This window comes from Myotis lucifugus, unplaced genomic scaffold, assembly GCF_000147115.1.
Source record: "Myotis lucifugus unplaced genomic scaffold, Myoluc2.0 scaffold_159, whole genome shotgun sequence".
Classification (NCBI taxonomy): domain Eukaryota; kingdom Metazoa; phylum Chordata; class Mammalia; order Chiroptera; family Vespertilionidae; genus Myotis; species Myotis lucifugus.
Window position 1 is genome coordinate 2,902,188 of NW_005871207.1, and position 24,350 is coordinate 2,926,537.

Consider the following 24,350-nt stretch of genomic DNA (forward strand, 5'->3'; position numbering starts at 1 on the left):
AAGAAACAAATGTCTCACTAAGGAGGTGGAAGTAGCAATATGTATTCAATTGCAGAGAAAGAATTTTGCATTTTCTCATCTAAATCTCTTTCCAATATTCCCAGTGTCACTACTACTTACCTAATTAATCTGGACCAAAAGCTAGGAGTTATTCTTTATCATTCTTTCCTTCACAACTCACATTGATCCAACTCTCAAGTTCTGCTAGCCTTTTCTTTTTCTTTTTTTTTTTAAACAAGTTCAATGACTCACAATCCATATTTGCTCCTCTCTTGAATAAGGCACCAATATCTCTCACCTGGATTACTGCATTAGCCCCTAACTGGCCTACCTGGCTCTATGCTATTCATTATTCAATAGTGCTCTTTTTGGTTTCATGACCCCTTCATGTTCCTAAAAATTATTGAGGGCCCAAAGAGCTTTTATTTATGCCAGTTATACCTACTGATATCCAATGTGTTAGATATTAAAACTGAGAAACATTTAAAACCCAAGGACACACACACACACACACACACACACACTATATTAGCTGTCAGAGCAATTGTATCACTACACATCAAAGACTGTGCCACATCAGAGAACCAGAGTGAAAAATGCAAATAACATTTTAGTAATATGAAATTTTATGAAAGGGTCTGTGTCCTTGGACCACACTTTTAAAAACTACTGCTAGAGTCTTCTCTCCACTCAGCACGATCAGAATGATCTTTTAAAAATGTAAATTAAATCAAAACTTAGTCTTAAAACTCAGACATTCTTAACTCTGATCTATAAGAAAATGGTCTTCTAACTACTTCTCCAACCTAATCCTCCAGCATCTTTTACTCCTACTGCTCTCTCTTTAACCAAACTCCCATTCTGATCCTGCTTGCTTCCTTCTGCTTTTCAAACATACCAATTAAGTTTTATACTCGCAAGTCTTTATACTTGCACTTCTCATTGCTTTGAATGCTCTTCCTCAGAAGTGTACTTAGCTGGCTCTTTCTCATCATTCAGGGCTCTATTCAAATATCATCTCAGAGAAGATGTTCCCTGACATTCAGTCTAAGACAGTGGTTCTCAACCTGTGGGTCGCGACCCCTTTGGTGGTCAAACGACCCTTTCACAGGGGTTGCCTAAGACCATCCTGCATATCAGATATTTACATTACGATTCATAACAGTAGCAACATTACAGTTATGAAGTAGCAACGAAAATAATTTTATGGTTGGGTCACAACATGAGGAACTGTATTTAAAGGGCCAGAATTCTGGTTGAGAACCACTGGTCTAAGAGAACCAGCACTGGCCCCCATCCTAACATCATGAGGATGTTATACTCTATTCTTTACCTAGCTCTTTTCTTCATAGGACCTGAAGGACTTATTTGTTTATTTTCATAAGTAGAAAAATTTGTATGTCCTATTCACTAATGTATTCCTAGTGTCTAGAACTGTATATGTTTAGTGAATTTGTTAAAAGAACCAAAGTATCATCACCATACCATACTAAAGTTAGATGACGAATTCAATATTTATCATCCCGTCGGCTGCGGACTGAAAGGTCCCGGGTTCGATTCCGGTCAAGGGCACGTACGTTGGTTGCGGGCACATCCCCAGTAGGAGATTTGGTAATCTGTCTATAAACCAAATTCAGATCTTAGTTTTAAAAATATGAAATAAATATGATACCAAATTTAAAGAGAAAAATATTAAAATATATTTAAAAAAAAAAAAAAAAGAGCTTTTATATAATCCAATGAAAAGCTAAAAATTTTAATAGTGCAAGTGTCCTTCCTTTGGTTAACTGCCTGTCATTATTAAGTGATATTATTACCTTAATTGGAGGGCACTGAGAACGGCAAAACTCATTGATTTTCTTCTGCAATGGAAGTCTGACCTCAGTCAATACTACACACTGTTGAGAAAAAAAAATAAAGACTAAAAACTAAAGAATACACAATTATTTTGGTAATGTACAACTTCTAAATCAGAAGCATTTCAATTTTATACTCAAAATACAATAGGATTCCAACCAAAAGTTAATATCCTCAGAGGTATCTATGCTAATAATAGCCTAGGTGGTGTCACGCTCTCACGTCATCATAAGATGGCCACACACACAGGGGAGGTGGGGCCTGGAGGCCGCTTCACGCAGTGAGGCCTGGGGGTCTCGTGGCTCTGCGCAGCACGAAGAGGCCAGTCTCGGTGTCTCCACTGCCTCACACGGAGGTGGTGGGTCCCAGAGGAGGAGGCAGGTCACAGCAGAGGGGGGCAGTTGAGGGCGATCAGGCCAGCAGGGGAGGGTAGTTGTGGGCGATCAGGCTAGCAGGGGAGGGTAGTTGTGGGCGATCAGGCCAGCAGGGGAGGGTAGTTGTGGGCGACCGGCAGGGGAGCGGTTAGGGGGCGATCAGGCTGGCAGGCAGAAGCGGTTAAAGGCAATCAGATAGGCAGGCAGAAGCGGTTAAAGGCAATCAGATAGGCAGGCAGGCAAGTGGTTAGGAGTCAGCGGTCCAGGATTGTGAGAGGGATGTCCAACTGCCGGTTTAGGCCCACAGGGATCGGGCCTAAACCGGCAGTCGGACATCCCCTAAGGGGTCCCTAATTGGAGAGGGTGCAGGCTGGGCTGAGGGACACCCCCTCCACACACACACACACACACACACACACACACACACACACAAACATCGTGCCCGAATTTCATGCACCGGGTCGCTAGTGGAATAATAAAAGCAAAAACAACATAAACAAGGGAAAACCTACTCACATTAAATTCAATTACCATCATAGACTTCACAATTAGAAGCAAACTGTAATTTCCTGTGGTATTTATGCACTCCAAATGATTAGAGCTTTTGTTTTGTCTGTTACTGCTATGAAAATACAAACCTAGTCACCAGAATACTAATTTAATGTATTTAGTTAGCCTAAAGGATTAACAATGACATTTTTAAAGAGATATATTAGTTGGCTTAGTTTTCTCTTACTTCAGAGATTCAACAGATTCACAATATATCTACTTCTGCTTTAATAGTTTCATTAGTGAAACCACAAAGTTCTGTAATAAATATCAAATTTAATTTTCAATGCTTTATTTTTTATCATTACCCTGTGAGATAAGTAGAGAAGATTTTATAATCAGATTTTATCATAATTGATAAAGGTCAAATACTTTCTTAGAGTCATTAGCAGAACTGGACTCAGTCCAGAGCTTTCCTTGTTGCTGGTTTCCATGACTTATCTTACTTAGTTTTACTACAAATATCCAGGTATTAATTTAGTGGCATACTTTCTACAAGGAGATTATTTCTCCATGGGACTCTCACTTTATACGTCTCACTAGGTATACCATGAATGCAAGGTTCTGACCATTTTTTACTTGTGCCATTTCTCAGGATAGTATTTGTCACATACAACTTGAGGAATGAGGTAATGTCTCCCTCTGGGACAAAGAAGGAAACTTGTTTATTGCTTACTGTAAAACATTAAGACCAAGCTCAGTGTTCCTCTCTTCTAAAGGAACCCACTACATGTGCCCTCTTGCACTTCACTAGGATTTGGGGGAAGACAAGAGGAAACAAGGCAAATATAATACTCATACTTCTTACCATGCTCTGAATAGTAAAGTTCTTAAGTCTGTAACCCAAGAATCTCATGTATTCTTGCCAGTGTTCATCAAATAGTAACACATTGATTTAGCTTGTAAACAGGATAAAATCAATTCTAAGTATATCCCGTCTGGTGTGGCTTAATTGGTTGAGCATCATCCCATGTACCAAGAGGACACCAGTTTAATTCTAGTCACGGCACATGCCCAGGTTGCAGACTCGATCCGCAGAAGGGGGCATGTGGGAGGCAGCTGACTGATGTTTCTCTCTCATCACTGATGATTTTCTCTCTCTCGCCTTCCTCTCTCTCTAAAATCAATAAAAACATATTTAAAAAATATTCTAACCGAGTATATATTGAATCTTAACTTGTTTCATCAATGCTACAAAATTCTCAGCCAGAGTTAGAGAATTGCTTCTTGTGGGGAGAAAACTGACACATATATGGTCACATGGTGCCTGAAGAAGAGTACAGGAGAAACATAGGAGTATTTTTTTCCCCTAGACAATGGGTAACACCAAAATCTGATCATAGGGAAAACCAGGGTGAATCTAGTCACTTTTAGAACATCCACAGTGTTTAGAATTTTTATTATTTAAGGTTATCTGAAGTAGATCCCCATGTTTTACATTTCTGTAACTGGATTAGATCACCTTTAACCCATGACCTTAGGAAGAGAAGAGTGTACTTTCCTATTCCTTTACTTTGGGCTTGACTGTGTGACTTGCTTTGGCTAATGTATTATTAAATGGAAGTAACACAGAGGCTTGACATATGCTTAGATGGTTGGATCTGCCCCTTTGCATTTCTGCTATTGCCATGAGACCATGTCCTAGGTAGCTCCCTGGTCCCAGAAGAGAGGCACATGGAGCAGAACCCAGACTCTGGAGTTCAAGTTCAATCTAGAATATCTGAACTCCAACTGACATGCAAATACATAAGAAAGAAAAAAACACATGTTGCTATAAACCACTGCGTTTTGGGTAGATTTTTATGCACAACACTGTGAAGATAGCTGACTAATGTAATTGCTTTGTCAGAAATTTATAGGCCCTTTGCCTAAAATGAAGCATTAGAAATATATTCTTCTAAAGGAAATCTTTTATCCTGAAAATTTTTTTCTGCTTGATAGAAGAGGTTAGATTAGTTATTTCACATTAATACTTAATGATTTGCCTTGAAATTTGTCAATATCCTCCAATATTAAATGGTGCACCAACCTGGTATTTATCTAAGAAGGAGAGATCTGTGGTTTCATTTAAAGGAAGAGAAGATGAGGTAACATGAACATATGGATTTAGTTCTGCAATATGTTGAAGAACAGCTTCAGCCCTTAAAAAAAAAAAAAAAGAAAAAGAAATGACCTTTAGTATTCTTTCATTCAATATACTCAATCTCTCAAGGACACTTTTACATCAGAGGAATCTGAATGTCACAAAATTTCAACAGAAATTTAATAAGCTATAGAAGAAAAAAAGCTGAGACATATTTATAGATGACTATACAATCTTGAGATGTAGCATACTATTGCATTTCATAGTAAGACACAATCTCAAAGTGTACCCTTGTAGTTTCAAGCTCCAAACTCCTTAAGTCTTTTAATGATTCAGCAATAATAAAGACTTCCTTTAACAATCTTTAAGAAATACATTCCTAGGTAGTAATGTGAATATCTTAAAAATTTGACAAATATAATTAAGTAAATATATGTAAATACTTATTTATCAATGGTAGTATAACTTTATGGTGATGAGTTAAACAACTATGACTGAACTAGTGTTCTGGATACAGATAATATTCTAAGTAATTGCAAGAATAAAAATAATGTCCTGCCCTAGCTGGTTTGGCTCAGTGAATAGAGTGTCGGCCTGCAGACTAAAGGGTCCTGGGTTTGATTCTGGTCAAGGGCACGTGCCTGGGTTGCAGGCTCGATGATCCCCAGTAGGGAGTGTGCAGGAGGCAGACAACCAATGATTCTCTCTCCTCATTAATGTTTCTATCCCTTCCCTCCTCTCTCTTCCTCTTGAATCAATAAAAATATATTTTAAAAAAATTTCCTATGATAATATATCAAAATATCTTCACCTGTTTCTCATATTAACAACATCATCTTCACAGAGAAAGAAATTGGTTCCTAGATCCCATGCGTGGCATTTCTTTACATCATGAATTGTAAGTGCCTTCAAAAAAAGGAAAATATCTGTTAATTCAAAATAGGACAAGGATGTTCACCATCTACAATATTATTTACATTATATTAAAAATATTATCCTGCGTAATTAAGCAACAGAAAGTAAGGCTTAAAAATTAAAAAGGACGTAAATTAGATCTATTCACAGATGAAATGACTATACATATCAGAAAACCCAGAAAAAGTAATGAAAAAAACTATTTCCAACAGTAAGAGAATTTAAATTTTTGGAAAGCAGCATTTTAGATAAAGCATCACATAAAAAATTGAAAAATTCACATAAATAAGCATTTCCGAATGTTCCACAAAGTAAGATACTTGACTAACTATAAAAAAAATGTTTGTGACTTGTATTACAGGCCACAAGAAATTAATTTAAAAAAAGGAGGCATGGGTTCTGGTCAGGTGACAGCTCAGTTTGTAGGAGCATCGTCCTGTATACCAAAAAGGTTGTGGGTTCGATCCCTTGTTGAAACATGAACAGGAGGCAACTGATCGATGTTTCTCTCTTACATTGATGTTTCTCTCTCTCTAAAAATCAATGAAAACATATTCTCGGGTGAGGATTTATTTTATTTTTTATTGACTTTTTAGGGAGGGAGAGAGAGAAAGAGAGAGATGTGAGAGATACATCATCGGTTATCTCCTGTAAGCGCCCTGATGAAGGTTGAAACCTCAACTAAGGCATGTGCCCTGACCAAAAAATCAATCCACAACCTTCCTGTGTATGGGAGGATGTACTAACCAACTGAGCCAAACCGGCCAGAGCCCTCCCTCGGGTGAGGATTTTTTTAAAAAAGGGCATGGCATATGAAAACAAATTATACTGGAAAAGAAATGCATTTGGCCCTGTAAAATATTGAAGCATGTTCAATCTTGCTCAAAAATGAAATATCTTTTCTCATTCTGGAATGGCATGAAGTCCAAAAGTTTGACAACATACTCTATGGATGAGAATGAGGTGAATCAGGCATTTCAATACATCAGTGGTGGAAGTGTTAGGCTGCACAACCTCAATGGAAAAGAATTTTGCAATCTCTAGCAAAATGACATGTGCATTTATACTTTGATATAGTAATCCCACCTTTAAAAATCTATACCAAAGACACAGTGGGAAAAATACAAAAAGACATGGATATGAGTATTAACTGCAGCACTATTTATAATAGCAAAAGGTTGGAAATAAAACATCCATCAGTGAAGAAGTGGGTATAATAATATATGCTACATTGACAAAATGTATATCCATGCAGCTATTTAAAAAAAAAGGAATACATCCTATATAATAAAAGGCTAATATGCAAATTGTCCCCTGGGAGTTCGACCAGGAGACAGGAAGTTCAATCGCTCGCTATGACATGCGCTGACCACCAGGGGGTGGCACGGAACATGGCGGGCAACCAGTGGTGGCAGTGGGGCTCTGAGGGAGTGAGGGAAGGAGGAGACAGGGAGGCCACGAGGTGGGGAACCTGATCGGCCCTGATCGCCGGCCAGGCCTAGGGACCCTACACTTGCACAAATTTTGTGCACCAGGCCTCTAGTATATATATATATATATATATTTACCAATATGGGATAAACCCAGAACATACTATTAAATGATAAAAAGCAAGATGGAGGAAAGTATGGCTCTTTATCTAAGAAAGGCAGGTGGGAATAAATATGTACAAACACATAAAATTTTCACATTTATCTGTTTTGTTTATATTTAAAAACAGATGAAAAAAGGGGGTGAGCTAATTAGGAAAGGAGGGTATAGGGTACAAAGAAGCTAGGCTTACCTGAATATACTTTGTTTTATAAAACTGACTTTGAATTTTTTAAGTCTCACATAATATTAATACTATGTTAAATAAAAAAAAGCAATCCCTAAAAATTTAAGCAAAATAAATAAATGGACAAAACTACCTACTGAATTTGTTGCATAACTGCCCAAAGGAATGACTTAAAGTGACTACAAAAAAAAAATCTTAAAACTTTTTAAAATTACTTAACTGCTTTTGATTAGTAATCATATTGTTATTAATACTGGAATTGTTTTGCTGAAAAAATTTTACAATCAGTAGCAATCAAAGACTACTGGGGTGTACCAAGAGGACTCAAGAACTTGAAGAAGATCTGAACAAGGAAAGGTAAAACAATATGAGCATCAATGAAAACAGCTACTATAACAGATCAAAACCTATCAAATCTGAGTTTGTCATCATATTCACACACACACACACACACATACACACACACACACACACACATGTTCACTGGCTACTGCTGGGGAATGATAGAAAAACCACTGATTTGAAAACTGGTAAATAAAGTGGGAAAATATCAAATATTTCTTCTGCTCTTCATATAGTACCACTTTAGTAGAACCAAATATGTGATGAATGACAAATTTTCTTTCTAAATATTATTCCAGCTAATAAATAAAAAGAATGACAGAATTAGAATATCACTGCCATTAATAAAATAATGAATCGAGGCAATAATCATTAATAGGTAGTAATAACCACAAAGAGAGAGACAACAGAATATTATTTCCTCCCCAGGGGAGAACAAAATATCACCTGTGAAGTAGTGGCGCCACAAGAATCAAATATGAATCTGACTGTCTGAATATAACTACCAGTTTACAGGAAATACAGAAGTAGAGGTATATGTGATAAATAATCTGGTTTTTTTAACAAATTGCAAGGGGTGGGGGGAACAGAGAAGGGAAATCTATAGATTAAAATAAACTAAGTTTAATGTATGGACTTTACTTGGATCTTGATTAGAACAAAAATTTTTGAAAAAATATCTCAGAAGATAATTGGGAAAATTTGAACTTTAACTAGTCAGCCGTGGGCAAACTATGGCCCGCGGGCCGAATCCGGCCCGTTTGAAATGAATAAAACTAAAAAAAAAAAAAAAAAAAAGACCGTACCCTTTTATGTAATGATGTTTACTTTGAATTTATATTAGTTCACACAAACACTCCATTCATGCTTTTGTTCCGGCCCTCCGGTCCAGTTTAAGAACCCATTGTGGCCCTCGAGTCAAAAAGTTTGCCCACCCCTGAACTAGATATTTGATGATTGTGGTAGGCTTTTAAGATGACCCCAATAATTCTCATTTCCTGGTATTTAGGCCTTTATGTAATTCCCTCCCCTTGAGTGTAAGCAAGACCTAGTGACTTGCTTTTGAGGAATACAGCAGAGGGGATCGAATGTCACTTCTGAGATTAGATTACTAAAGACTGGTCTGCTAGAACAGTGGTCGGCAAACCCATTAGTCAACAGAGCCAAATATCAACAGTACGATTGAAATTTCTTTTAAGAGCCAAATTTTTTAAACTTAAACTATATAGGTAGGTACATTGTTATTAACTTAATTAGGGTACTCCTAAGGCTTAGGAAGAGCCACACTCAAGGGGCCAAAGAGCCGCATGTGGCTCGTGAGCTGCAGTTTGCCGAACACGGTGCTAGAACATTCCCTTTCTTTTCTTCTTGCTAGCTTACTCTGATGAAGCAAACTGCCCTATGGAGAGGGCCACATGGCAAGGAATTGATTAACAGCCAGAAAGGAGCTGAGGTGAGAATGTGAAGTGGCACAACTTTGCCACTGAATCCTTTCAATAACTACCTGAGCCACCTTGGGAAGCAGATCCTTACCCTAGATGACTGCAGACCCTGCCAAAATCTTGACTGGAGCCTTGTTAGAAACCCTCAAACAGAGGAACCAACTAAGTTGTGTCTGATTCCTGAGTCACAGAAACTGAGATAGGTGCTCTTGTTTAAGTTGCTAAGTTGTGGGGTAATTTATTTTGCAGCAACAGATAACTAATCCAGTGAAATTAAGAAGCATTTTTTAGGTGTGAAAATGGTATTGTAGTTATATTTTCCAAAGGGACCCTTATCTTTTAGAACTATATACTAAAATATTTAAGAACTGTATAATAGAATGTCTGAAACTTACACAAAAATAATTTGGTGGTTGGGGTAGGCAGTGGGGAATGGGGAAGAGATACATGAAAACAAATTAAAATTTGTCTATGAGCTGATAATTGTAGCTGCATGATGGGTACATGGGGTTTGTCAAAACTTTTTTTTTTCAAATTTTTAAATTTTCTATAAGTTTTTTAAAAAAGACTGAAGAATTAGAACAATTTTGCTACTAAATAAAAAAGCAATAATTAACTCAAAGTGTAAATAATATTACTTCTGAGAAGCAAAAGAGAAATAAAAAAAAGAGTTCATAACAAATAATTCTTTTTACCAACAACATTTACTTACCTTAATTCCTGCAAGAACAAGATTCTTTGCTATAAAGAAAAAGGAAAAAGAATAGCTCAATTGTAGGAATGTATAACAGATATGTCTTCATGGAGCGTCATCATATCTCTGACTAAATAATTTTAACTTTTTTACTACTTAAGAAATACATGTCCCGAAGAAGATACAGATTAACAAAAATAAAAAATAAAATAAAATTTTCCATAATCCTATCACACTGAGATAATTACTCTTAAAATTTTAATGTATTCTTCCAAATATACTATTATAAATATATGTATATGTGGCCTACCATAATATATTAACGAATACAGTGAATAACCACTAATGGCAATTAACATCACAAAGAGAATCAAGAGAGTCATTACTGGTTCTTTCTGGAAGAATATAACAGTACTGCGAAGTAGTCTTTCCAAAATAATTAAACCTGATTAAGGTTTTGAATTTAATTTTCTTTAGAGAAATAATACATGGGGAAGGTGTTAAATCTTGAAATCACGCTCAAAAGTGTCATGTAAAATTATAAATAAAAACTACTGCTTACCGATTTCCAAACCAAGACCACCCATACCACTTAAGAAAATATGGGACTTGGCCATCTTCTGCATTGCTGTGTCTCCAAGAACATACCTCTGTCGACTATATGTAAAACACAATGAAAAATAATAAATTAAGTCATTGAAATTATATATCCTTTAAAAGTTGTTTGCAAACAACCTGGCAACTAGATCCCGCCCAGAGACTCGTTTTGGATCATTTGCATAGTGTTTACATTTTCTGAATTAATTGCTAAATAAAGTATGAAAGGTAGATTAGAGGCAAGAGTAGCTCTAAAGAGATCACATAAAAGAATAACAGATCATTGAGAGATGCCAAATTTAGGGAAAGGAAATGAAAGAGATGGAATTAAGATTTGTTCAGAAAATGAACTGGAAGCATTTTAAAAATTAATTGAATTTGGAGGATAACAAATAGGGAAAAAAATCTAAGATGACACCATATTCCTATCTTAGGTTACTGAGTGGGTGTAATAAGCATTTAATTAAGCTTGGGAATAGGAAGAGGAAGAAAAAGGGATCCAAATGGTGTTGAGTGCTACTTTATGCCAAAAACTAGCACTCAATAATGTAAATTTATATTAATAATTTTAGATAAAAATTTTAGACTAAGATGCTTTTTTTTTTTAGTTTTTTAAATTTTTATTTCTTAAGATATTACATATGTGTACTTATCCCCCCAACACCCCGCAACCCTCCCACTCATGCCCTCACCCCCTGTTGTTTGTGTCCGTTGGTTAGGCTTATATGCATGCATACAAGTCCTCTGGTTGATCTCTCCCCTTTACACCCACCCTCCCCTACCTTCCCTGAGGTTTGACAGTCTGATCAATGCTTCTCTGTCTCTGGATCTGTTTTTGTTCATCAGTTTATGTTGTTCATTATATTCCACAAATGAGTGAGATCATGTGATATTTATCTTTCTCTGACTGGCTTATTTCACTTAGCATAATGCTCTCCAGTTCCATCTATGCTGTTGCAAATGGTAAGAATTCCTCCTTTTTTTTTTTTTACTGCAGCGTAGTATTCCATTGTGTAGATGTACCACAGTTTTTTAATACACTCATCTGCTGATGGGCACTTAGGCTGCTTCTAAATCTTAGCTATGATAAATTGTGCTGCTATGAACATAGGGGTGCATATATCCTTTCTGATTGGTGTTTCTGGTTTTTTGGGATATATTCCTAGAAGTAGGATTACTTGGTCAAATGGAAGTTCCATTTTTAATTTTTTGAGGAAACTCCATACTGTTCTCTACAGTGGCTGCACCAATCTGCTTTCCCACCAGCAGTGCACGAGGGTTCCTTTTTCTCAGCATCCTCGCCAGCACTTGTCATTTGTTGATGATAGCAATTCTGACAGGTGTGAGATGGTCGTTTTGATTTGCATCTCTCGGATAATTAGTGACTTTGAGCATGTTTTCATGTCTCTTGGCCTGCTTTATGTCCTCTTTCAAAAAGTATCTATTTAGGTCCGTTGCCCATTTTTTGATTGGGTTGTTTATCTTCCTTTTGTTAAGTTGTATGAGTTCCCTGTAAATGTTGGAGATTAAACCCTTACCAGTGATAACATTGGCAAATATGTTCCCCCATGCAGTGGGCTTTCTTGTTGTTTTCTTGATGGTTCTTTTGCTGTGCAGAAGCTTTTTATTTTGATGTAGTCTCACTTGTTTATTTTCTCTTTAGTTTCCATTGTCCTAGGAGCTGTATCGGTGAAGATATTGCTTCAGCACATGTCTGAGATTTTGCTGCCTATGGACTCCTCTAATATTTGTATGGTTTCCCATCTTATGTTTAAGTCCTTTATCCATTTTGAGCTTTGTGTATGGTGTAAGTTGGTGGCCTAGTTTCATTTTTTTTGCGTGTATCTGTCCAATTTGCCTAACACCATTTATTGAAGAGACTGTCTTGACTCCATTGTATGTTCTTGTCTCCTTTGTCAAATATTGAGCAGAGTGGTTTGGGTTGATTTCTGGGTTCTCTATTCTATTCCATTGGTCTATATGTCTGTTCTTGTGCCAGTCCCAGGCAGTTTTGAGAACAGTGGCTTTGTAATACATCTTGATATCTGGCATTGAGATCCCTCCTACTTGGTTCTTCTTCCTCAGGATCGCTGCAGCTGTTCGGGGTTCTTTTTTATTCCAGATGAATTTCTGGAGAGTTCTTTCTAGATCTGTGAAATATGCTGTTAGTATTTTAATGGGGAGTGCATTGAATCTATAGATTGCTTTGGGTAGTATGGACATTTTAATGATGCTGATTCTACCAATCCAAGAACATGGTATGTTCTTCCATCTGTTTATGTCTTCCTCTATCTCTTTTTTCAGTGTCCTGTAGTTTTCCGAGTACAGGTCTTTTACCTCCTTAGTTAAGTTTATTCCTAGGTATCTTATTTTTTTTGGTGTGATGGTAAATGGGATTTTTAAAAAAAAATTTCTCTTTCTGTAAGTTCACTATTGGTGTATAAAAATGCCATAGATTTCTTGGCGTTAATTTTGTATCCTGCTACATTGTCAAATCCATTTATTAGGTCTAATAATTTTTTGATGGAGTCAAAATGGGTTAAGGACTTAGGAATAACACATGAAACTAAAACCCCTAGAAGAAAACAGAGGAAGAGCTTCTAAACATTGGTTTTGACAAAGATTTCCTAGATATGACCCCAAAAGCACAGGCCATAAAAGCAAAAGCAGACAAGTGGGACTACTTCAAACTAAAAAGTTTCTGTGTAACAAAAACAACAACAAAGTGAAAAGGAACTACAGAATGGGAGAAAATATTTGCAAATCATATACCTGATAAGGGGTTAATACCAAAAATATATACGGAACTATAATTCTATAGTTAAAAAAAAAACAACAACAACAACCATATAATCTGATTTAAAAATGAGCAAGGACTAAAAGAGACATTTCTCCAAAGACAACACAAATGTTATGTGTGTTATGAAAAGATGCTCAACATCACTAATAGTCAGAGACATGCAAAACCACAATATCACCTTATATCTGTTAGGATGGCCATTATAAAACAAAACAAAAAGACAAAAACAAAATCCCAGAAAATAATAAGTGTTGGTAAGGATGCGGAAAAATCTGAATCCTTGTACACAGGTGGTGGGAATGTTTTAGTCTAAAAGTAACAGAAAACAATATGATGTTCCTAAAAAAAATAATAATAAAATTACCTTATGACCCAGCAATACCTGATTATATATGTACTACTACTATATGCCATACCTAAACGGCTATATTCTAAAACTTTCAGTCAAGCAAACTGCAACCTACTTAGATAGCATTGCAAATAAAAAATTTAATCTCTGGGTAACTGAAAATTATGTTCATTAGTTAGCAATTACTGGGTTGGAGGGATATAAAAGTTTCACAGGGATTTTAACAAAATAATGAATAAAATTAGCAAAAAAATTCAAAGAGCTGCCATTTGTTATCCCAAGAATATGATCAAAAGGACATTAAGAACAACATAATTATAGATTAAGAGTACAAACCCAAGGTGACTTCTGAAGTATACTGATAATCGGGGGAACATATGGTAAAATAATTCTCACATAAGCAAAATCAAGTTAGTCTTTCATCCACTTTTTCCAAGTGGATTTGAAGTCAACATATCTGCTCCTTCTAAAGTGCTCAAAAATGACACTGTATCCCACATTAAAAATACATAGAGGAATTCAAAATACACAATGAGCTTATCTTTCCAAATTGTATCTACATAAAATCTATTTTTCGTGATTACAGGAGAGGAAACCTAAAAGTTTTAAAACAGATACTACCTTATATACAAATAACTTGAAGTACTAAAAACTTTCTTAGGAATAATAAGCAACAAATGTGTTTTTAATTTAACTTTAATTTTGAAAAAACTATTTTGATTTCCTAAAAAAGTATGGTAAAAAAAGTCTCACTAAATTTCATTAAAATCACAGCTCTTCAATCACATAATAGTTCTCCATTATTTATAGAGTGCAAAGTTATTAATGAGATTATACTGACATAAATATTCTTTAGATGCTACTGTATAAGTAAATAAAGTGGAATGGATTATTTTTCATGAGACTCCTGTACTACCAAGAACATAAATATATATTCCTGTCCAAAAACAAGAGGTATATTTTGTGGTGGATCGCAGGATCATTCTTAGTCAGATCGTCTAAAGCAAGCTTGTCAAACTCAAAGGCTAACACAGGCCACATAAAGGTTTAAGTTTATGTGGGCCGCAAAAAAACATTTTAATTTTCATAGAAATAAAGGTTTATTTCGATAAAGACATGTTGAATACAAAAGGCTGAAATAAATGAGTAATCGTTAACATAAAATAATAGAATATTTTAATAGAAGTTAATATTTTTCTTGCACACTAACTTACCAGACACTGAATAACTACACAATAAGTGTAATGCAAATAAACCTATTTTTCTTGTTCTCCGAAAGCGAAAAATTTCCTATTGCACATACCAAACAAATCATTACAAGACTGATGACGTGGCAATCGGCTGCTAAAATATTCACTGCTAGTATTAGTGGAAAGAAATGGTGCGCCTGTGTGTAAAAGGCTCATAAGGGAAATGAATGCAACATGATTATAGTAATCAGTCATTAGCGAACGTTGTAGTTTGTTATTAATAATTATGTATAACAGGATATTGTAAAAATTAAGTTATGAAATTTTTATTAAAACATTTCTTATATACCGTTATGTTGGCTGGGCCACAAAAATATTCGTTGTGGACCGCGAGTTTGACATGCTTGCCCTAAAGCAACTGAGATTTAAATATTATTCTAGCTTTCAGAATACATATAATTAAAAAAAGAAGTTGCAGAAAATCTAATTTTAAGATATATTTACAAAACTCGGCATAGGCCTAATGGTAACCTCAAGGAGACTACTTCATTAGTTGAGAACAAAGAATGGGGAAAAAAGTTTCAGTTTACATAAGGTTCTTACCTGTATAATGCATCATCAATCTCCACAGATTCTGTTGACATCATGGGCAAATGTGTATTTGTACTGAAAAAAACAAACAAAATCTATAAGGGCAAGCACGATTATTCAATATTCACATCCTGTAATTAACATTCAATTATACATGGTATCAGATTCACCAGATACTAAAGGAGCTTTTACAAATCAGATATATATTTTATTATCTACCACTTTACTTGGATTTAAAAAATAGGTCAAAATTAAATTCACCAAAATTAAATTCACCGATTGCATATTCTTTCTGTGTATACTGCAAAATTACAGCCCATGGTTGTTTTATCACTGATGCATAATTTCTTTTGGATCTATATGTTAGCAGTTTTGTTGTAGTGTCCCACAAACCTTCTCTAATATACAGTTTCCCTAGATAATCGCATACAATCCATGGAATTTACCATATACTGATGATATCTAAACTTCTTTCTCTGTGTTTGATCTCTCCTCTGACCTCTAGATTTTATACATCTTCCAGAACAATATCTCTAGTCTGATGTCCAATTAGTATCACAAATATAATAAGCCCCAAACAGAATTCAATTCCCCCTGTTTAATCTATTCTTCCCCAGTGCGTCCCAATTCAGTTTCTGGTACTACCTACCATTTACCTGCTCAGGCCAAAAAATCTAGGGACCTTTTTCATTTGTCCCTCATTTTCTTCATTGGTTAAGCTCTTCCTTCAAAGGATATCTCAAATCTGATCACTTCTCACTATTTCAATCTGTATAATCTCAGGCCAAACGACCATCATATTTTATCTGAAGTACTTCGAAGGTCTCCCAATTAGTTCTCCAATCTCAACTCCCACAACTCTCCCTCTTGCTCACTATCTTCAGCCTCGCTGGCCTACTTGCTGTTCCTCAAAAAGCCAAGCCTGCTATCACTTTAATTTTTACACTGGCTATATTGTTTCTGAATACTTCCTCACAAATATTATGCAGACCATTCCTGATCACCCTATCAATGAAATGGCTCCCCTTCTCCTTAGGTCACTCCGTACTTCACTAACCTGCTATATTTTCTTCAAATCACTTATCATTAACTGTTTATTGTCTGCTTTCCTCTATGGAATGTATGATCCATTAAGAAGTCACTACTGCATTCCAAATACCTAAAAGAGCTGGCATTTAATGATAGTTAACACTGTGTCCACACCCTTTTAAACGCTTTAGCTGTACTAACTCAGTTAATCCTATCAACAACTTTATGAAATAGGCACTATTATCATCTTCATTGAACAGAGGGAATAAAACAAAACACCACAAAACTAAGGATGACTTAAATAACTTTCCTAAAGTTATAGCAGGCAAATGGCAGAGCCAGAAGCTGAACCTAAGCAGTCTAGCTCTTGGGCACCAGGCTATACTGCCTATTACCTCTTACGGAGTAGGAATAAAGAGAGCACTCAAAAATATCTGTTGAGTAAATTTTAAAAGTTAAACATACCAGTGTGACAAGACATACTTATGGTAATGTATCATTTACCATAGCTCCTCCCAATTTTTTTAAAGCATGGCATGCAAAGAAAATGATAATAGGATAAGCACTGGGAATAGAGATGGTTCCCTGGCAGAGGGAACCAGCCTGAGGCATTTGGGCTTGAGCCACTGTGACAGCTAAGATCAGTATCATCTTAATAAAAGTATAATCCATTCCATATTCTGGGAAGCTTTAGTGATCAAATACAGGATTCTAAAAACAATGTGGTAGCAAGAAAGTTCAGTTTTAGAACTCATTTTTTTTAAGGCCTGGTATTGATATATAAGTCAAAGGATCTATCTACATATCCTATATAATAAAAGGCTAATATGCAAATAGACCAAACAGTGGAACAACTGAACAACCAGTCACTATGATGTGCGCTGACCACCAGGGGTGCACGCTTCTCTACCTCCCCCTGCTCCACTTCCCCCTGCTCAGGGCTGGAAGCTGCCTCTCTCAACTGCTGCCGGCAATGGCTCCACTCTCACCCGCTGCCGGTGCCAGAGCTGCCTCTCATACCCACTGCTGGCGCCTGATACCGTCCCGATCACCCCTGAGGGCTTCTCTACCTCCCTCTGCTCATGAGGAGCAATCAGGGCATCAGCTGCTGCTCACACCCATTGATGGCCCCGGCCCCAATCGCACCTGCTGTTGGCACCGGCCCCAATCACTCCACTCAGTCAGCAGGTGAGAGGGGGGCCGGTACCGTCAGCGCATGGGAGTGGGGCTGCTGGCAGACAGGGAACTGGGGGCCACAGTGGGAGGGGCTGAGCGGGGGCGTGGAGGATGGGCCAAGACCTGCCCCTGTGCCCACAGCAGCCTCATGGCCCACCATTCCTTTCAAGGTGCCCCTAGTATATATATAAAAGCCTAATATGTTAAGTGTCCAACCATTTGACCAGTTGCTATGATGTGCACTGACCAACAAGGGGCAGACGCTCCACCGGTAGGTTAGCTTGCTGCTGGGGTCCGGAAGATGGGGACTGAGCAAGACAGGACACGCCCTGGAGCCCTCCCCGTGGTCCTTCCCCTGCCGGGTGGGGTCCCGGATTGTGAGAGGCCACAGGCCAGGCTGAGGGACCCCCACTGCAGGCCTCTAGTTTGTAAATATAGTTAATCTTACCAAACATTGCTTGGTACCATTAAATGCTATCAGCTTCTACTTAATTAAATGGATAACTATGAGAAATATTCCTGATTGCAATTACGAAAGCAAGCCAGAAAATAGCTGTGCTCTTTACACATCCACTGTAATAACCTGTTTTGGCCTTGCAACAAAATATGAACATAAAATGTCCTATTACACAGTTTTCTCATCCTTAGGACACTTTCTCTAGCGAAAGTGAGAAGCCCTACAGTCTAATCAGCCCTGTCACTTAGGCAGTGTTCAGAAAGCCCTGCCTTGCTGGGATGGTTCACAAGTCACTTTTGTAGTAAGATCGATATGGCCATCAAAGATGCTTTAAAAGGGGGGAGTTTCTGTTAGCGTTGCACAATGTCCCCCGAGTGCCTCTGGCAGTGCGGGCAAAGCCGGGCAATACCCTGGTGTCAGAAGCATCCCTCGGCCTGAAGCTCGGGAAAAGGCCAAGGGTTCACGTCCACCACGTCTACCGTGGGCAGATTGTGCCCGGCGGTGGCGGGACGCAAAACTCCGCTTTATTAACTGAGATCATTGAAGCAGGAACTACACGGGCTTTTCCCTGATTTTTTTTTTTTAACTGTAGTCCACAGAAGTCCTCGGGGTGTCCAGTCACTGACTCATGATGACCAAGTTCCCTCAGGTGATCGTTTTAAAAGGAGGCTCGCGGTGGAGGATGACGCCCAGGGGAGCTCCTAGTTTTGATTTTACCGACGGGAGGGCAGCATGTGTTGTTAGGCAACAGGTCTGGGGAGCGGACCGGGCCAGGACTCCCGGCCGGAGCCGCCCTCCGCCACCTTCCCGCCCGGGGACTGCGAGGAAGGAGGATGGCAGACCCCGACCGGAACTGAGGAAACGTTGAAAGGGGGAGAGTGGACTTTCTCCTCGGCGAAGCCGGGAGCCTCGAAGGCCCGAGCCGGGGCCGCCACACCCACCCCGGGGGGTCCCCCCGCGCCTCCCAGGCCGGTCCTGCCCCGGCCCCGCGGCCTCTAGAGCGCTCCCTGCCCGCCTGATGGGGAGAAGCAGAGAGCCGGCGCTGGGTCCTGCCCGCCACCCCTCGCCTTTCTGCGCCCACACGGGTGCTCTCACCTGGCGGCACCCCAGGAAGAGCAGGACGCCTGTTCCCCGCGAGGTGCGGCCACAGGCTCGGATCCCTCCATCGCCTCCGGAGAAACGCCGCGCCGCGGGCTACAGGCAGGCAGGGAAGGGGGCGGCACCGCGGGGGTCAAGGGGCGGGCGATGACGTCACCGGAGGGGCGGGCCTGCGGAGCTTGCGGCTGGCCGCGCCTTCCCGTCAGCCCCCGGGGCGTCCTGACTTCCGGTCTGGGTGTGGCCGCGGGGCGCGCTGGGCTGCAGGTGGCTGCAGTGGGTGGCGATGTTGCGATACGGATTCCGCAGACGTTGGTGGGACCGAAACAGTCAAGTGACGCTGCACCGCTGGCTCCCCAGCCAAGCACTGAGGATTCCGGGGACTCTGAAATGATGGGGCTGCCTATCCGGATTCTCGAGTTTTGTTGCGAGAAATGGAACCCCCCCGCCTCCCAATTTTATAAATAACCAAAGATTAATAATAGGTAGCTCCAGATGTCCAGCCTGGGATTCAATTTTAAGACGTTATACGTTTGACAGATCATTTTGAGCGTATAGTACATGCCAGGCACTGCCACAGGTTTAGTAGAATCATGTGACTTTTGGATCTATAAATAACATTACGGTATGTCATCCAGTTTGCCCCCTTCACCTTCTGGGTGAAGTTAGGAATGTAGGTGACTCGGTCAAGGTCAAAGAGCTGGTCACACACGTCTAAGAACCGTTCATCTAATTCTCTTTCCATTGACTCCCCTTCCACCTTTCTTGGAAAACAAGGATGAGTGGGACACAATAACATTAGGGTTTGTCTTCCATTCTAAGAAACATCTGCAGGATTTTTAAAATTGGCATATAGTGTCTTTATATATATTACGTCATCTCTTGCAATGTGTGATATTTTTACTTAATTAGAACTTTTTCCTGTCTAGTGGGGAGTGAGGGTCCAGACAAAACCGCATTACTCTTTATGCCTCTCCGTTCTCTTTTCAAAATTGTACATCTCCAATTACCTGAAAACATGCTGCTCAACTATGGCATCATTCAGGTTTCTCAGTCCAGTTATGTACCTTTCAACAGAACAACTGAAATCAAATTTGTCTATGTCCCATTTTATCAAGGTTCTGCTCTAGCACTAGGTTTATCTCTCTGGCTTTTTATTCTAAAGTAAATTATAAATATATTTGGCCCACTCCACAGATAATGCCAATTTCTGTATTTCCTTCTAATTTCCCTTTTTTTCTTTCTAAAAATTGAATGCCCATTAAACTTTAGGACCTAATAATTAGACAATGATAAGGTGATAGAGATACAGTGATCCCTGAATTCAACAATCTCATTGTGAAAAGCCAAAAAAATGGAAAATAAATGAAAAAATAATTTCAGAAAAGTAAACATAATGAAGAAAAAAATGTGAGGAGTGAGAAAGAGACTTGGAGGGGAGGAGGAAGACAATTTTAGATAGTCATAGAGGGTCTATTTGAGAAAGTGAAATTTGAACCCAAATCTAATGTATGTGAGCCCTGCCAGATATTCTAGCAGAAGAATATTCTAGACAGAGGGAAATGCAAGCATAAACTTTTTATTTTATTTTATTTATTTTTAGCATTTATCACTTTCTGGTGTATATGTATTTGTTTACTTATATATTGCCTGTCTACCTTTAAAAAGGGGCTGAGCTTTTCCTGAAGAAAGAGATTCAAAGTGTGAGGGGCAACTTGATGTGAGAGAGATTCTACTTTGCTGGCTTTGAAGAGGAAAGGGGCCACCTAGAAACAAATGGGAATGGCCTCTAATTCCTGAGAGTGGCTTCCAACTAACAGCCAAGAAGAAAATGGGGATAACGGCCTATTTCATTGCAAGGAACGAAATTTGGTCAATAACCTATGTGAGCTTGGAAGAAAACCCCTAAGCTTCAGACCAAAACACAGCTGATACCTTGATTTCAACCTTGGAAGACTTCGGGCAGAGAACCCAGCTATGCTGTGCCCCCAGTTTTGACCTGCAGAGCTCTGAACTAATAAATTTATGGTTTATGGTTTTTGTATTTAGAAACATAATATAGTATATTTCACCTAACACCCACATTTCTTGACATGTTAACATCCCTGAAATTAGAATGTGTTTTTTTCTTTTTTAAAAATACAGAAAACAATGGTGCTCTTATAATTGAAGTCATCTTTGATTTGGTGAAATATAGTGTAAATTATTTCAAACATACAGTATACCAGATACCCAGATTTAATAGATTTTAATGTTTTGTCACATTAAATGTGACATCAAAATGGAAAAGAAAATTGAAATATTATCAGACTTTGACAATGAATCTTTTTTGCCAGAAGAAAATAAAATGACATTTAGGATATTCAAGGGGAAAAAGTGTGGTCAAGGACTTAATATCCAGCAAAACCAACCCTCATGTACAAAGGGTATAAGCTATTATCAACACTTGATATGACATCAACATTTAATGAGACCATTGTTCCTATGAGTCCTTCCTAAAGAATTAGTGGAGAAAGCGTCAGACAACCAAAATGACTGGAGAAGCATCGACCGAAGTTTTGGTGCAGAGTTTTACAGAAAAAAAATCAATCTTTTGTGCTTATTAGCTTTGTGTTCCTTTTAGTTTATTCTGTGTAACTAATTTTCCTGATTTTCTGTCACCTCATTTTTGAGTCTTTCTAACCCCTCTCCCAGTTTTCTTAAGGTGTAATTGACAAAACAAAGATATTTAAAGTGTACAATGTGATGATTTGATATATGTATACACTGTTAAAGGATCTTCTCATTGAGTTAATTAACTGAGATTTTCTAATTCTAAATATATATTTTTTTAATATTTTGTATGATTTTCTTAATCTTATTTAGGTGGTTTCAAAGCAGTAACTTAAGGTTTGATCTATTTGGTGGTACATCTTTCAGGCATGCTTGCATTACCTGTAATGATGATGTTATGCTCCTTATTCTTGTTTTTCTTATAATAACTTTGCATGGGACTTTTTTTGTTGCTCATTTTTATGTGAAATTAAAATGAATTTCCTGAACTTTTAGCGTGAGGCAGACTTCCTAGTCCAATAAGCTTAGGCCTTTGGGGAATAAAACTACTGGTATATTTCAAGAAAGTCAGGTTTCTGGCCCATTACAAGGAGGAAGCCCATATTCCAGAAGAACCATGAAGTGCCTTATCAAACATAGGGAAAGATAAGTTTATTATAGGAATTTTGGGTAGTGTTGAGTTTAGGAGAAATTGAGGTGAAGTTTGAAAATGTTTCGATAGGTTCAAAAGAAAGCAAGGCTGTATGTAAAGGGGTCTACATTATGTCTGGACTGCAACATGGACCCAGGGTGCTGTTTTATTGAAAACTAAAAAGTTTAAATAGGTGTGTATTTGCAATTCAGTAGAAACTTCATTTGTTTAATATTATCTTTCTCCTTTCTTTTGAACTGGCTTAATCCAGTACCCTGATTCACCTGCCTCCTTCTCCCTTGCAGGACTACTCCCTAAATCATTAAGCCCTCAGGACAATGAGGTTCTGACCAGCATCAAGTAATCTTAGGAACAAAGCCTCAGGTCTGTTGAACTCAGAGATGGATTTTGGTCAAAATAGAGATAACATGTAGGCCTCAGCTGTGTTTCGGCTCCAGAACAATCCCACTGACCACATCCGAGAGAAAACAGATAAAGCAATGCTATGACTGACATTAGGACTAGATGCACTGATCAAATACCCCCTACCCTAGCAATGACCAATCAGTGGAAACATGACCCTAACTCTCCTAGTCACCAAAATTAATGACTTATCATCTGTATAACCCATTCCGTGATGCCATCGGAGAGCCAGGTCTTTGAGAATTAGCTGACCTGTGACTCTGGACATGGGCCACTTAAAATAAACCCTTACTTTCTTTGCTACAAATCTTGTTTGTGTCTTCTCTGGCTTTGATGCGGGCAGGCAAACAGACCCCTTTAGTCCGGAAACATATTGTTTCTACAAACCCCTTCTCTGACTGCCCCTGGGTTGGAAGTAGAGGCTGTTTCATTGTGTCAAAGTGACTTAGATTTTCTAGCCAAGAGTGGGATATTTCCTTCTTAATGAAAGGATTTCAAAGAGCAAGTTTTTTTTTCAACAATCCATTATTATATAGAAAAGGGTTATCTGTAAGTGAAAAAGCAATAGTTTCTCCAAGTTGGGGGGTGGTTGTTAACACTATAGCATGTTCTTGAGAGAAATATTATTTTCTGTTAACTTTACAGCTGGCTTCTTTGTCTGTTATCTATAGCTGATAAATGGCAAAGGAGATTTTAATTTTCTTAGTCCAAATTCATTTTTCCTTTCTCATGTGTTTCAGCAAAATTTTCCAAACTTCATTAGGAACAGTTAAGTACATTTTATTGTTTGATTTAAGTACTTAATAGAGAGCTCCCTTTTCTATTTTTTCTTTTCGTGTGTGTGTGTGTGTGTGTGTGTGTGTGTAGTGTTTAAAAATATGTTGGCTTAATTTTGTGGTTTCCCAGCTTAATTCCCTTCTCCAGTCAGATCTCTCAAAGATTCACTCTCTCCTTTCCTTCATTTATGTTGCCCCTGTGCTATCAATGTACACACACACACACACACACACACACACACACATTAATTATTAGTTTACTAGAGGCCCAGTGCACAAATTCGTGCACAGGTGGGGACCCTAGGCCTGGCCGGTGATCCTGCTGGCCAGGGGGACGGACCATGGGAGGTTGGCTGGTCATGGGAGGTTGGTTGTGGGAGTGCACTGACCACCAGGGGACAGCTCCTGTGTTGAGCGTCTGCCCCCTGGTGGTCAGTGCATTTCACAGTGACTGGTTGACCGGTCGTTCTGGTCATAACGGTCACTTAGGCTTTTATATATATAGATTGGACAGTTATTCTCTAAATTTGAAATGATAGAATTGTAAAGAGTTATATAAATTTCTTACCCAATGAGCTAATTATAAAATAGATGAAAGACAGAGACCAAGAGTTTCCAAAAAAGTCAATAGTTGGGCAGAAGTTACCCTC

At 38.3% G+C, this 24,350-nt stretch overlaps 1 protein-coding gene and 1 long non-coding RNA gene across 3 annotated transcripts in view; one reads left to right on the forward strand and one right to left on the reverse strand.

Moving 5' to 3' along the window:
* Window positions 1-19,436, reverse strand: part of UBA6 (ubiquitin like modifier activating enzyme 6) — a 65,234-nt gene extending 45,798 nt beyond the window's left edge. Inside the window, exons 1-7 of one of the 2 annotated variants that reach the window (XM_006095641.3) lie at window positions 19,318-19,432; window positions 15,573-15,635; window positions 10,596-10,690; window positions 10,052-10,080; window positions 5,675-5,769; window positions 4,810-4,921; window positions 1,818-1,898 (exon numbers count right to left, since the gene is read on the reverse strand). In XM_006095641.3, coding sequence (XP_006095703.1) covers window positions 1,818-1,898; window positions 4,810-4,921; window positions 5,675-5,769; window positions 10,052-10,080; window positions 10,596-10,690; window positions 15,573-15,635; window positions 19,318-19,388 — 546 coding nt within the window. In that variant the 5' untranslated portion in view covers window positions 19,389-19,432. Of the gene's footprint in view, window positions 1-1,817; window positions 1,899-4,809; window positions 4,922-5,674; window positions 5,770-10,051; window positions 10,081-10,595; window positions 10,691-15,572; window positions 15,636-19,317 lie in introns of both variants that reach the window. The other variant, XM_023759629.1, reaches the window with a different exon arrangement.
* A 7-nt stretch (window positions 19,437-19,443) lies between these two features.
* LOC106698290 lies at window positions 19,444-23,231 on the forward strand. Its single transcript, XR_001349574.2, has 2 exons — window positions 19,444-22,694; window positions 22,807-23,231. It is a non-coding gene; the product is annotated as an uncharacterized LOC106698290 (long non-coding RNA).
* Window positions 23,232-24,350: the final 1,119 nt, after the last annotated feature.